The 15,620-nt window shown below is 51.6% G+C and overlaps 1 protein-coding gene across 14 annotated transcripts in view; it reads right to left on the reverse strand.

Annotated features, from left to right (window-relative positions):
* agrn (agrin) overlaps positions 1-15,620 on the reverse strand; it is a 165,370-nt gene that overhangs the window by 104,369 nt on the left and 45,381 nt on the right. For 9 of the 14 annotated variants that reach the window (XM_069183838.1, XM_069183836.1, XM_069183833.1 and 6 more), the window contains one exon: positions 4,014-4,034. The exons of the other annotated variants lie outside the window; for them this stretch is intronic. In XM_069183838.1, coding sequence (XP_069039939.1) covers positions 4,014-4,034 — 21 coding nt within the window. The remainder of the gene's footprint in view (positions 1-4,013; positions 4,035-15,620) is intronic. 14 annotated transcript variants of the gene reach the window in all.

Here is a 15,620-nt window from a genome sequence, read left to right on the forward strand (position 1 = left end):
GTCCTGAAACTGCTGTCCTTTTCTCTCTGTAAGAGTGCACCCCCTTCACTGCCTTGACCTGAGCTGAGACAGTTCACCCCGTTTTGAGTCAGATCCGGTCAGCCCTTATCTTAACAAGACTTAGCTGCCCTCCATCTGCCTGCCAAAGTGCTCTGTGCCACAGAAGGCACAAGTCCTCGTGCCCCAGGAAGCACAATTCTTAGCAGTGAACAGCAGGCTGCCAGCTTGTGACATATGTTGTAATGTCTTCTTAAATTCCATACACAACACTTACATCCTCGACTGCGGAGTCTCTGCACACACAGCTTGGCCTCCTTTAGCTTCAGGAGCAACTCCTGTATGTGCAAACAAGCCGAACTGAACATTGCTGAAGATTTTCTCGAGACCTGTAATTGCATTTCGGAGAGCTCGCGCTCCAGATCTTAATTTCCCAGGTTAAAGTGTTTGTGCTTCAGTGCACAGCTGCTTTCACCGGAGGTAAACAGTTATGGCTAGAAGGAAAGGCACCGAGACAAGTCCTTGTGCTCACTCAGGAACAGGAGCAAAAGCCATTAAGAAATCTTCAAGAGGACCCACGCATAACCCACATTCTTGTATATACTATATTACAGCAGTTAATAAATAAAACAAGAGGCGGAAATGCAGCAACTATTTATGCTCACGTCTTTGGTATTTCGTTTTTTTTTCCACAGCAGAAACTTCCTGAGCTCTCTACCATTAATTCTTTCTCCCTCCTGACCTCTCCTGTGGCAGGTCAGTTTCAGCCCTGACTTTGCTCTTCGCCCTGGGCACACTGCACTTCTACAGGCATGCTGAAGCCTCACTTCCTCGGTTGCAGAGACCCTGCGTGTCCACAGGGGGCGCTGTGGATCTCATCCAGCGAAACCCCTCCAGCCCTCTCTGCAAGTGCCGTAGCCCAGCCAGGCCCCACCATGCTGAACGCATCCACTCCCTGCCCCAGAAACAACGGGCTTGCCAGAGCCGTTAAAACACACTTTGGCCACAGTCATCTGCGTACGGACCTGCATGATGTTGAGGGTTCGATCTCCAGAAGAGTAAGAGAAGGAGCGCGTGACACCCATCATCATACAGTGGCACTCACAGCCCATAAGCAGGCTTTTAAAGTGCAGGTACAGCACAACACGTGCAAGCCGCGTGAAAACAGGTGATTTTCCTTCTCGTTATTTCCCCCCCTTAGGGAGCAGAGCACAAAGGACTCACACACCGCAGTGAGCGGAGGAGCAGGACGGGCCTGTATGCTCCCAGTGCTCCCAGACCACGCAAACGCCAGCTGGCGCAGAGTGGGCCTTTCCCCGCCTGTGTGGTAGAACTGTTTACCGACCTGCCCTGCCGCACACACACACACACGGAAGAGCACTTTCACAAACAGCTGAGCTGCCTGAGCCTGCAAGTGTCAGTCCTGCCACAGACTGGAGAAGAAGGCCCGTCTGGCCCGGAGGAAAAAAGGGGGGACACCGAAACGCCAGGCGGCGGCCTCAGGGTGCCCCTCAGTCTCCCTGCACTCACCAGGGCCGCTCCCTGGCAACCCCAGTGGCCTGCAGGGCGGCGCTCAGCTGCAGGAACGCACAGAGCCAGCAGCCTGGGCGAATCCTGCCGGCCCGGGCCCAGCAGGACCCCGGACAAGCGGCCGCCAATAAATCAATCGATCGATCGATCGATCACTGACAAGCGTGGCTTTCTTCCCATTAAACGTTTCTGTTAAGGATAACCACATGGCCAGAACAGAGAGAAGTGAGTTATTCACTTAACACAAGACGTTAAGTGCAGAAGAGTGAGACGGAGAAGGAGTGGGACCGACAGGCTCACCCAGCAGTATCGGGGTCCAGAAAGAGGGTTTTTAAAGTGTGGGTACAGCAAAAATGCACAGGCCGGCTACAAACTGTCCATTCCTACCAAATCTGTCTAAACATATAACAACAGTCTCTCAGGTTTACTGGGGATGGATGCAAATTTCTCTAATCCAGCACAAATACTGACTATGTTCCTATCTCGGGTTGAAGTGGAAAGACGCTGTGGTCTCTGAGCTCTGGGCCGGTGCTGTATGTGCGATCCCACCGGGGATCAAAGCCACAGCCCCCACTCTTCCCACACCGCGGGGTTCAGGGCTCTGTTTACTCCGGCACGCTGGGGGGCGGGGGGCGGCGTGGACATCAGGAAAGGAACTGGTGGGCTCACTGTCGACGACAAAGCCAGATGTGCAAACTGAGAGCTCGTCTGGCTGAGATCAGGTGTCTCCTGATGAAAATCTCTTTCTCTCTCAAGTGCTTGCGGGTGTCGCCAGGAAAATCCCACCAAGAGCTCTTGGAGTGGGATCTCACGTGGGATCAGAGCCTTCACACCGGGGCGTAATTTCATGCAATTCCTCCAGGAACGTCCGAATTAGACTGAACACTCGTTTTAAAGAACCCTGAGACCTGCAGCTCGAGACGACGGATTTAAAGTGCGGCTCGTGCGTGCCTGCACACCCCAGGAGCTTTCAGCTCAGTATGGCCTCTTCCTGTTGCAAGATCCTCTGTATGTCCAGCTCTTAGCTCAGGTTTCGTTCCCTGTGAGCAATGCTGGGCTTTTTTCTCGTCTTCATTAACAGCTGACCTCTGTCATTGTGTTGTGACGAGCAGTTTTTTAGCTCTGTTTGCTTGTGGGGTACAGCAAAGTTTTGACATGGTACTGTGTTTTAGGCCAGCTCAGCCAGGTACAGGGCACTGGATGCGTTTCAGAACCGCACGGCGATGTCCAGACTTCAGATGCATCATGGGAAGAGACTGCGAAGGTCAGCGGACAGCCAGAGCACACAAACAGACACACCAGGCCAGTTCCTGTCCCACTGGACAAACCTAATACCACCGATGTGTCCTGGTTTGCTTGCTGATGTTGTTTAATACTGCAGGAAACTGGATGTGGACTCTGCATTTTCTTTTTAAATCAGGTAAGCTTAACCTCACAGGGTTAATACTATCAAGAGTAGCAATGCATTCTCTCTACCACTCGGTAGTAACGGGTGCGAGGCAGGGCAGACAGACACACACTCGCAGCAGGGACAGTTTTCCCAGAAGCCAGTCAACCCACCAGTATGTCTTTCAGCCATGGGAGGAAACCCACACAAACACGCAGACATCAAGCAGACACCACGCAGACTGCACCCCAGGAATGGGGCAGATAACCACTGCGCCACCAGAAATTCATACTGCATTTAAATTAAAAGAGTTTTGTAATTTTTTTGAAGACAGATCACTTTTTATTTTCTGTGTATACTACCTGACAGGATTAGTTATAGACATACCCAGTGTTCTGACAGCAACTGACAGCAGCTATTCGGTGTATTTTGCAATTTATTAGCACTGTGCTCTCGGCCCATGCTGTTATACTTCTGCCCTCCCTTACCAACAGCAGAAAATTAACATAATTTCCAACTTCACCGAATCCAGCATCCAGGTGAAAGGCTATTAGTGAGAAGCTACCGTGTCTGTCTTTCGATAGGCACTGGGAGACCTTATATTACTATATCTACACCCTATTTCAATCACTGCAGAGCTCAGGTTATTAAGACATGTAAAAGAAGGAACATTCAACTTTGCACCTGGAGGATGTTTCCCATTTTTCTAGGCTTCCTGCACTGAGCAGCACCTCCTGAATGACTCTCCTCTCAGAGCTGCAGAGCTCTCAGGTCACACACACCTAATGGCAAGCAGAGCCAACCCTGTGCCGCAGCAGTAATATCGTGTCTTATATTTTTTCACGCAGTGCCAGACTGAAGCATTTTGCACTCTTTGCCAGGGTGGTGCTTCAGCTGAGAATGATCCTCATCAGACCAGCAGCAGTATTTCTGAACTCGTTACACAGTTTCCTGCCACAGTTGCCACCTCTGTTAACGACTGATACAAACTAGCCACCGAAGAGTCGTGTTTCTTACAGTATCTTACTCCCGTGTGGATGGCTGAGCTGAGAAAGCAGGGTACCAGAGCACACAGAAGAAAAATGGAGATGCTACTCACCTGCAGGGGCCATCTTGCGGTCTTGAGTTAGCAAGGGACAGAAGAGAAGAGAGAGGACAATTAGCAAGCAGACAAGCAGAGAGGCTGTGACAAGGAGTGTGTGGGGAATAATGACCCTTGATTTACACAGGCAAGTGCTTTGAGAACAAAAACCCACTGACACCGAGGAGCAGGGCTGAGAGGCACCGGAGACAGGGAGCAGGGAGAGAAACGAGGGTGCAATCAGGACGTTTATCTCACGGTTAACATGCACCAGTGTCGGGCAGAAAAGATTGAGCCACACAGCTGCAAAGACACTCACAACAGGAGGGAGAGGGGGAGGGAGGGGGAGAGAGTGGAGGTGTGGGGGCTGAGACACAGCACCGTTTGAAAACTGGAAGCACTTCCAGTCCCAGGCCATCACAAGGCTTCACAAGACCCGGCAAAGAAGAGAACCCGCCTGCAGACCCCAGCCAGAAAGTCTACACCACGGTTCCCACAGGACATCAGATTATTAATTAGGTTTATAATTAGATTCCAAGAGCCATAAGAAAGTTTTGAAAGTTTAATGATTAAGAAAAGAGGGACTGTTTTCTTTTCATTGATGTTTTGTGAAACAGGGGAATTCTGCCCTTGCTTTCTCAAAATCCTTGGCTTGTTGCCCTTCCTGCATATTTAAAGGCAAAGAAATTTCTTCTGGGATGAAGGAGATTTCAAATGAACCTCTTTCCTCCCACCAGCGCAATCCACTGTGTTGAGATGGGATTAGGGACCGACAGGTTCACTTGCAGCGCAGTGCTCTTCCCTATGGACTGGAAAAGCCCTGCGGAGCAGAGTTCTCACCACCTGAGCGAAGGGGCACCCGTGGGAAACTCTGCTGCTTCGCCTCTCCATCGTAAGAATCACAGATTAACCCTCGCCGCTCCGCTCACAGCAGAAACCCTCACGCTTGCAGAGGAGAGGAAGCCAGCTCCACAGCGACCAAGAGGGCCAGCTTGTGGTGCCCCCTTTCCACCGGACTCTGAGCCAATCGCAGAAAAGCATCTCAAGCGATCCCCGATCCCCGATCCCCGATCCCTATGAGCCGAGCGAGTCAGGTCACACAGAATAACCACGCCGAACATCAGGCTGATGATGCTTCGCGTAACAGCGAAAAATAGAGAGCCAGGGAGTCCGGAGCAGGTTAGGGGTGCTGCAGTCTTGTGCCTAAGCCCCGTTCCGGACTCTGCACGCAGTGTGAACAGTTCACCCGCTGCGGCTGAAGCTCAGCTCGCGACCAGGCAGCTCTAACTTCGGAGTCTCACAGCACGGCCTCGGGCTCAGCCCGGTCATTTGCGCAGTGCTCAGGGACACCCAGAACGACTCACAGCCTTCCCCCCCCGGAGCCCAGCCGCGTGATCTGCAATAAAACAGGCCTCGTCCTGCGCTCTGTGTGGCCAGCCGGACTGATTTGAGCAGCTCGGGAACCTCATAGTAAGTTCTTTTCAGTGTCAGTCCTATTCTCATGCAGATTAAGGATGGCTGGAGGAACAGCGCCTACGTGCAGGGGCTCATCCATAAAACATGGCAACGCTGGGGGAGTGTTTACCCCAGAATAAAAGCATGTCGCACAGCCATGTATTATTAAGACCTGATTACAGAAAGACCCTTCCAGCAGCGTCAGAGACTCTTTGCAGCCCCCTTCCCACTGTCCTTTGCAGCAGCCAAAACTTTAAGCCTGTGTGTGTGTGGTGTAAATGTGGAGCTGTATTCGCTGCTGAGCCCAGGCTGAATGCTCACCAGCTACGGCTTTCTAGTTAAGTGTTTGGGTTGGTGCTGAGCGGACACTGGTCAGAGAGAACAGAGCCACAAGACCGCTTGCCCACAGTGCTTGTTTGTCTGTGGGCCCGCGACGTGCTTTAGGAGGACTGAAGCGCGCTGGGGGCTCGGCGGGTCTGGGCCGTGGAGCGGTGGGCTTCAGAAGTCAAGGGCCTTCGTCCCACCCCAGCGCCACTGTGCCGCCGCACCGCGTGTGCAGCATGGAGGTGCGCGATTTGGGTTCTCATATTTAATGATTTCTACATGCAGTGCGACTGGGAGGCCACAAATATTAGGCTACTGCCCCCCAGCCCTTTTGGAAATACAAAACAAAGGCTGCCAAGTCCTCTGTCAGGGCAGGGCAGCATCATGGCGCAGCTGGGCACAACATCTGACACTTGGGGGCGCCGTTTCGATCCGTCCCAACTATCCAAATCTCAGTTCAAGCGACAGCAAAATATAACAGTCAAGCTTAAAGCACAAACACAGATGATGTTAAACAGCAGGGTTTGATTAAAATCTCATTTCGAGACGCCTTCTGCTTTTTTCTTTTTCCCCAGACAAAGTCTCTGGGGTTTGTTAGTCAGTAGGAACAGAACTTTAAGCTACTGCCAGCTTCTGCTGGATGTGAAGTGTGGCTCAGTGTTCGCTGTGCCTTTAGGGTTAAAAAAAACAGCTTTGATGAAGTTCAGGATAACATTACTTGATAAAAAAGATCCAAAACATTCCAAGTCTTTTTTGTTTTGTGTCTGAGAGACAGAGTGAGCGGTGGTGTTTGATCTGAATGGAACACTTAAGCCAAGTACGCTGTGTGTGTGTGTGTGTGAGTGTGTGAGTGTGTGTGTGTGTGTGAGAGTGTGAGTGTGTGTGTGTGTGTGAGTGTGTGAGTGTGTGAGAGTGTGAGTGTGTGTGTGTGTGTGTGTGAGTGTGTGTGAGAGTGTGAGTGTGTGTGTGAGTGTGTGTGTGTGTGAGTGTGTGAGAGTGTGTGTGTGTGTGAGTGTGTGTGAGTGTGAGTGAGTGTGAGTGTGTGAGTGTGTGTGTGAGTGTGTGTGTGTGTGAGTGTGTGAGAGTGTGTGTGTGTGTGAGTGTGTGTGAGTGTGAGTGAGTGTGAGTGAGTGTGAGTGTGAGTGAGTGTGTGTGTGAGTGTGTGTGAGTGTGAGTGTGTGAGAGTGTGTGTGTGTGTGTGAGTGTGAGTGTGTGAGTGTGTGTGAGAGTGTGTGTGTGTGAGAGTGTGTGTGTGACCCCTGGCTGTCGGGGTCTGTGATGAGCTGGCAGGGGTCCCGGACTCACAGCCAGGGGAGGAGGGAAAAGAGAGAGGAATCACGCCTGCTCGGTCTTCGGGCCTCTGCGGGTCTTTCAAAAGACAACCAGTTCACTGCTTCCTTGAGCAGCCGGGTCTGTTGCTCTTTGAAAATCCTGACATCATCAAAGCCCGAAAAAGTGACTGCCTGATCAATCCCGAATCCCGAAGATGAACTCGGAACAACAGCTCTGCCTGTGAGCCTGCGCCGGCGGGCTGTGAATAGGCTATTCTCTGATCCAGATTCAAGCGCGCTGAGGCAGAGCGCTTTCACACAGCCGGGACCCTAAGCCCTGAACAGCTCCATCAGTGCCCAGCTGTGTGAGGAGCACAGTGCCCTCGGCACTTTGTCAGCCTCTCTTTCCCAGAGAAAGTAAAGCTCAGGCTCTTTACTTCTCTCCTACTGCTTCTCTCGTCTTCCTCTCCCTTCACACGCAGGGGGACTCCCAGACTTTCTGTGGCAGACAAGCAGGTTCAGGGACACAGAAAAGAAAGAGATCAAAAAGATGAAGGCGTCTGTTCGCCTTCTAATCTGAGCGCGTCTCTTCTGTGCAGATACATTTCAGACTCTCAGAGCGGCCTGACTACACCACTGTTCCAGTCCCAGGCCCGCGGAGGCTCAAAGCCCAGGTTCTGACAGGTCAACCTCCTGCGTCAAAGACGCAACACCAGCTTCGGTTACGACCGGCAAGTGAATTTCAAAGCCTGCGATCATCGGCCCCAGGTCCAGCATCCAAGCAGGCTCATGTCAAGCAAGCAGAGAGAAACGTGCTCCTGCACTGCTGATGACCCGGGGCTCCCAGGAACCCCTGCTTTACAAATGAGACGAGCCAATCTCAGGCGATCAATGCTTCAGAGTTTGAAGCCTGTTATCGGACAGGCTTCACCAGGCCAGACAAGCCTGCTCTTATCTGAAGGAAGGGGGATACAGATACCTTATTTCCCTCCACATTAGCAGAATTTCTCACTACCTGAGTCTGGCATTATCAAGGCCTTTGTGACTGCCTTATTTAATTTAGCATCCAAGCAGAGATTAAAGCACTTTGCCATGCCTGTCAGAAGCACCAAGCGATAAAGAAATCCCACTCTTTCATCTAGAGGGAAGCCGTGACAGTGCAGAATGCCTGCTTTTTTCTCATTCCTACACGCTGGGAAGATCTCCGCTATATTAGAATGTGATTTCGGTTTAAAAACATATATATTTTATTTATTCTGGGACACTCTCCAGGCAAAGGGGAGATGGGAAGCTCATAAACAAGCCCGATTTGAAAGGGGCGCCAGGAGGGAACCGGTGTTAATCTTTAGAGCCGACTGATTGCCCTTCTCCTCCACACTGGAATTTGTCCGTCACTGTAGATCCCATCAGCTTAACTGCTGGGTGAGAGAATCCAGGAGGCCACAGTCCGGAGGGATCCTCCCTCTGCCCAAGACAAACCCCGGGTCATTAAGACCGGTGCAGCAGCCCTGGATCATCTCAAGAGTCGCAGGCTCTCCCACGGAGCCTTGCAGCCTCCTGCTCCCGGGGTCAGGAGGGCCAACGCCAGCGCGCTGATGCCGATGCGCCCCAGCTGTGCTGTCTGCACCTTTCCTTCCTAATAGAAGCGAGAGCACAAAACAAGCTATCCAGTTGTTGCTGAAGCCCCTACCCCAGCATTTGTGGGAAACAGCTGGCTGAGATCCAGGGATCAATCAGTCGCTGACTACAAGTCTTCTCACTTCGCCCCCAGGAGGGTACTTCACTGAATCACTGCCTGGAGGACCTCAGGGGCCCTGCAAGCCCTCCACTGCTCCCGCGCCAGTGGGGAGAGGGCGAGAGGAGCAGTGTCTCGGCGCCCTGGCTGATCCCGAACATTAACCACAAAAGCTCCTGCTCTGAAACCGGTCTGTCAGACTGATCATGCCGTGGCCCTGTCGATGCTTACTCGTTTCTTCACTCTTCCTCAATAATCTTCATCATAATCAACATGGTTTTAGTTGCTGACCTCCGCTCTGGACCACACTGGTGGATGCACAGTGACAAGGCCGCTCTCTATATGTGAGACACTATTTACATGCAAGGAGATGCTGCTTATTATCATGATACTGCTTGTCATCACCAGGCTTTTAAAACCTGTGCTCCAGCAGGTAGAGGCACTCCTGGCACAGTGCCTCCCTTGAGAAAGAGCTGGAAGAGTGAATGTAAAAAATTCAAGCTATCTGCAAACAGAGCCTCTTCTCATTAAACAAATTGGCCTGTTTAATAAAACAAAAATCACCCGATTCAAAGCCAACGGCTTTTAATCACGCAGGAAAATGCCATGTAAAGCTCCTTCAGTAGCTCTGTTAATTTACGGCCTGCATGTTCCAGGCACAACTCCAAGCAGAGCTAATGGGTGGCAAGTGAGCAGAGCTGCTTAATTACCTGCGCCAGTGACAGCTCCAGAGCGCTACTGCGGCTTCCTTTTCCCCTCCACGGCCTTTTTCATTTTCCTCCTTTCTCTCTCTTTTTCTGTTTCCACCCCCTTTAATTAATGCCGCTGCAGGAATCACACAACTTGCACTCATGAAAGTTTAAGTCTTACCCTCCGGAAAGCTGGAAAGACAGAGGAGATGAGGGTCTCTTGTCAGATTGTTCTCGTTTCTAAGAGCACAGTCCTTTCAGCAACACTGCAGAGCGATCAGCATTAAAAGCGCTTCTCGGTTTAACCCAGAGAAAAGGAAATATTCATTATGAGAATATTCATCAAAAGGCAACTGGAAGCCATCTGACCCACCCAGCCACTTGCAGTGAACTGACCTGACGATCTCATCCAGCTGTTTTGATTTATCCACACAGCTGGGCACTTCACTGTCCCTCGTGTCCCTCATCTCAGGGAACTGAGATGTTCTGGCACGAGAAAGCTTGAAGGAGAGATGAGAACGCTTCAGGATCTCACAAATGCAACAAAGTTTCGGATCATAAATATAGGAGCTTGTCCTGAGTGTTTTAACCTTTCACGCAGCTCTCGCACAAAGGACATTTATTTCACATCAGCCCTTTGTGATCCACGGAGGAACTGCCCCTGTGAAATGAGCATTCCCGGGAAATCCATCCTGGGATCCCGGGCTGTCTCCAGACACATGCCAGGGAGGGGAGATTATACAAGGATTTATGGCCGTTCAGCGGCAGGGTGTAGCCACACTAAATCTCAGAGCAGTGTCAAACGAGGGAAGAGGAATGAATTTGCTGAAACAATTTCCACACTGATTAAGTTGTCAGCATCATCACAGAGGAGACACGAAACAGACCTTGCTCTCCGAACAAAATATTTAGCCTAAATGGCAAACCGAGGACCTCCTGACCCCAGAGGGACTGCTGCGTGTCAGAGCAGCGCTCATCAATCTTAATCAATCCTAATCGTTACGGCACAAGGCTCTGCTCCCCGCGCGCCAAGGAAAACCAGTGACTTGTTCTCCTCAGCAGGTAATTGATCAGGCCGGAGAGAGCCGCTAGGTTAATCAGCACAGCGGTAATCCCAGGAGCGCCGCTTGATCGCGCACGGCCGCGTGACGGCGCCACACGGCGGCCAGCGGAGAAGCGCAGAGCGGCTCGGCGGTTTTCCACGGAGGGCTGCCGGGACACCTGCGGCCTCACGGAGGAGCCCGGGGCCGCTGAGACGGATGCAATCAGCTGGCGGGGGAGGGGGAGGCGGCTTTGCATTCGGAGCAGCTCGCCCGAGCCGCGAGCCGCGCGGAGAGGGCACTCCAAAGCAATTGCCTTAAGTGATCTGGCTGACAGCGAGGAGGGGGAATTAAACGAGTGCATTAGTTCACTTGCGATGATGCTCGGACCCCCCCCGCACACAGCCATCCCCCTGGAATATCAATAGAGGACCTGAGGAGACTGTTCTCTAATGCGCTCTGTCTCTGCGTCACACAAGTGCGCAAAACCAGGTGACACTCAAGGTTAAACAGCCCATCATCCCCATCTCTGGATACTAGCTCCATTAGGAGAGTCGTGGGGGGGGGGCTGGCCCCCAAGCCCTCCTCTCAGTCTTATCCAGCCTTCCAAGGAATAGCTGGACAGGACAGCACTAGTAAGAGAGCAAGCACGATTTAACGCGGCACATCGACAAATGCGCTCCAGACAGGTCTCAAAGACTGATGCAAAACTGGACAGAACTTTGGGAGTCAGTTCATAGAAACGGCATCTTCGGCGGAGCTGTAAAAGCCACCTACTCACTCCTTCAGTAACAGGGAATCGCAGAGGATGAACTGTTTGTGTTCTGTGCAGAAAACCTGATTTATTTATTTCATGATGTTCAGATGACTGTAGATTTTCCTGTTTTCTGTTTAAGCAGAAGCGTGAGGCCCCCTCCCCCCTGTGCCCCCCCAGTCTCAAGTGAATCAGAAACAGGAAGCACAGCGCAGCGACGAGGAGGGCGAACTGCTGTGCAATATCGGCTTTGTGAGGTGTCATCGTTGCCTTTAACAACTCCTAGAGTGCGTCTGGGGCCTTTTCAAATGGTTTTAAGCAGGGGAGCGCCTTGCGTGCGTCACCACTCTGCAGCCTCGCGCTGGGTCGGGTGTCAGACACTAGTCCGCCGAGTGGAGGGGTGACCAGAGACCTGCCCTCCCGCCTCAGAGGCTGAGGGTTCACATCCTTGACAGCAGAGCCACTCCTGCCGAGCCCTCAAGGGAACAGCTGTAGCCACTCTGCTCTAGCCAGCCTGGTCCTCAAGCTGGTAACTTCAGCATCAGCACAATCAACTAAGACAGAAATAAGAATTATTTACGGCTTCTTCAACTGAACAGTTGACAGCGAGGCCTCTTCCTGGGTTGGCTAAACACCCACTTAAGCATCAAAAGAGGTATTCAAGTGATTAAATGACTTAAAGATTCAAGGACCCAAACATCTGTCAACAGCTGGATTCCTACCTCAGGTCAGTAAACTGTACCTGCTTAGTTCTCTTATTGATATCGGGGGCCTGGCGTCAGAGCTAGTCTCCAATTCTAGTTTCCCACACCCAGGCAGTGCCCAACCAGGAGCCCACAGGGGAACTGTGTCACAGACAGCAGGGGAGCTCGGGAGACCCCTTGAACCCGCACTTGAACCTGCGAGAGCCACCCGGAAGACCCCCAGACAAGATTCCACTACCTGCAACATACAGAGTCTTCTATGATTGGGAAGAATATAGATCCACACATACTATAGGCTCACACACAGCTGCATGGCCCCCATAGGAAACCTCAAAGCCCTTTCCATGCGTGCTGATGGAGCTCCCCCTGCTAGGGGTGTTTTGTTTGCTAAACCGAAGAGAAATTGAGCCCTGAGGTTAAAGCCATTATTCTAAGCCAATCCAACAATATCCAGGCCCTGAGCAGATGTTCTGCCATTATCTGCCCTGATCTTTTGATTGGACTAATATCATCCATTCATCCACACTAATCTAGGAGCTCACAACACAATTACAGCACACAAAGCAGAGGGACTGTATTTAAATAGCGCCGCCCCCGACAATCCGACAGCAGCTTTGGAAATGCAGTTAATAAAAGAGCCTTGTTTAAACAAGACTGAACATCATCCATCCACTGAGCCACTGCAGTCATCATTTAAACAGCAAACCTGTGGCACAACCCCTCAGGCTCCTGCCTTCACCTCCGTTCAACAACGGTCTTCTCCAAAGGGGCATGTCTTCCTCTGCTCCGGCTTCATAAAACAGACCTATCTGATCTAAACAGAAGCACTCGCCGCCGTTTACAATGATGCACATCTTTGTGTGGTGATCGAAAAAGATTTCCAGTAGTTAACTGATACAAGGATCTTATCCTCAGACTTCAGACTGCAGTTCTGGAAGTTAAGATTGTTGTACTGGTTTTTATCCTGTATCTACAGAAAGAGTGGGAGTGGTGGTCCAGTAACTAAGGTAACACACAGCTGGAGGGGAGGGAATTATGGGAGTAACGCTCCCTGGCTAGACAGCAGGCTAGGACCACTGAACTCTTACTGCACCACACTGAGCAAGCAGCGTGTAAAGGCAGATCTTCCCAGCTTACATAGATAGAATACAGCTTTACTACAGGCACCTCTGCTCTGCTACAGAAAACATTTTAGCCGAGCAGATGAGAAAAACTACTACTAATGAAATAACACCATAGGAAACACCTGTCAGGTAATTGAGCAATAATCAGGTATATAAAACCAGAAGTGTGATTTATCCTCTCAGCCAGAGCTCCTTCAGTCTGCTTTTCCATAACGAGAAGCCCTCAGAAAGCGGTACAGACTTTCTTTCGGGTCGCTGATGTGGCCTCCTGTCTTTGCCAATGCCAGTGCCCAGCCTTTGAAGTCTCACTTTAAAGCGGAGCGAAAAAACAAAATTCATGAGACAAAGGGCCTGTCAAATCGGCAGCCGGGCTGTCTGGTGCACCTGTAGGAGGAGCAGACACACAACACAGAGCAAGAGCAGCCCTCGCCGCAGACCTGCGTGGGGAGAGGAAGCGAAGAAAGGACTTCAGAAGAGCCCGGAAAGCTGAAAACGGCCCAGATAATTAATATAAAAGGCATTTCTGCAACAAAAGCTTCCTGGCTGCTTTCATCTTTGCGAGGCGAGGAGCAGTTCGTTTATGAGCACAGCCTCTTCAGGAGTAATGTGCCATCAAAGAGAGATGTCAGACACGAGAGGAGATCGTGCAGGTTTGACCCTCTCACAGAAATATGGAGGAGGGGGCGCTGCCACACAGGGGCAGAAACTCCAAGCCAAGGCAAGCTCCACCTCGCCAGAAACACGTTCCCTGATGGAACAATCCCGCTCCTGAAGAGCTGGCCTTCAGACTGCAGGCCTTTTATGGACGAGGCTCTTTGTGCTGATATCTAAACACGCGCTCCCAGTCCCAACGACCACTCGCAGCCTGCCCATAAAAGCACGGGCAGCGCTTTAAGAGACGCAGCCTGGACACCGGCCGACAGGGTTTCTAATCTTGGCTGTCGACGGCGCAGGAAGACTACAGCAACAGGCCCAGGCTCCAGCCTCGCAGTGTTTTAATCCATTTCACCTTCAACCACCTGCAGCAGGAGAGCAAGGTGTTCCACAGCCCTCACATCACAGTGCTTGTCCACAAACACCTCCTCAGAAATAGGGAGAGACTGAACTAAACAAGTTCCTTCCCTGCAAAAACAAAAACCTCTCCGCCTGTGTGAGGCTCACCCACATTACCCACAACGCTCATCAGCTCTTCCCTCACTCAGCTAATTGGCCGCAGATGCGCCGGAAGTCAACTGCAATCAGTTTAACGAAGTTTCCTTGTTCACACTAAGCTATTAATTCCAGGAGCTGGAGAGGACTGCAGACCCATTCCCCACTGGGAGTGAAAGGCACTGGCGGGAGGGTTTTGTGAAGGATGTGGAGAGATTATTTGAATTGCTCACATCCCAGCCTTGGATACCACCGTTAACCACAAACCACTGCTGCAGAGCCCTTGCCTGGAACATTTCCAGGAACCTTGGCTGTTGTTGCTTTCACAGCTTTTCTTTCAAACCCTTTCTATTTCACTGCTCTATTTTTCTCCTCCTCTGCACCCTTTGCTCAGACCTGTGACCCAAGTAAACATGTTCACTTTAATGAGTCCAACACATGTTCAGTTGCAGATGTGTAGTTACTCACTGCAAGGGTCAGTTCCTCCGATGTTACAGAACCAGCAGCAGAGTCTGCTCCTGCCCCCTGCTCTCCAGACAGTTATGCCTCATCCATCCAGCAGGGGGAGCACATGGCAGAAACTTTTAGACCACTGTAGAACTCGGATTATTCAAACTCCTCCGGCCATTGTGATCCCGGGCCTTTTATTTGGGAAATAAATGGATCCATTATACAAAGGGCCTCCGTATTATCCCCTCTGCCGGAGCTAATTCAATTAATAGAGACGTTGAAAAGGAGGAGCCCCTGTCAACAGAGGGAGGCGAGAAGGGGGGGTGGCGCAGAGGGGGCTGATGCCTGATCCTACTGGCCAGGGAGGTGCGGCTCTCTCTCCCAGCAGGCGGCTCTCCAGCCCCAGCCAGACAGTCCACCTCTGTCTGCGGGGGCAGGGGATTCTGGGACGGCTTCCCGAGCCCCCGGAGCGGATGTAAAAGGAGCCCCGTGCTGGGAGCCTTTCTCAGCTTCGGCAGGGGTGCATGCAGCCGGGGCGCCACCGCGGCCACCTGGAATCACGGCGCTCGCTCCCAGACTTCAGAAACACGGTTCAACTCCCACCAGACGGGACCCTGCATCTGAACTCCTGAAGCCCCCACCCCGGCCAGCCCTTCCCCTCCTCTCCTCCAGCCCTGAGCCAGGCCAGACCAGAGGAAAACAGCAACAGAAACGAGTACAAACGCTATTTCCTGCTCTGTTCTTTGCTCTCAAGCCGAGGAACAGGGAAGAGAAGGGAAATTATTAAATAAAGGTATTCTTGTTACTACTAAATATTTTGCCGCTCCGTCCAATCACAGGGTTGCCTGCTTGCTGGGAATGGAGACAGATGTGGTCCGCGCAGAGATCCCCAGTTAGTGAAAAAGAGATCGGAAAAAGTCCCTCCACTGC

The sequence above is a fragment of the Lepisosteus oculatus genome, chromosome 25, assembly GCF_040954835.1.
Source record: "Lepisosteus oculatus isolate fLepOcu1 chromosome 25, fLepOcu1.hap2, whole genome shotgun sequence".
Taxonomy (NCBI): Eukaryota; Metazoa; Chordata; class Actinopteri; order Semionotiformes; family Lepisosteidae; genus Lepisosteus; species Lepisosteus oculatus.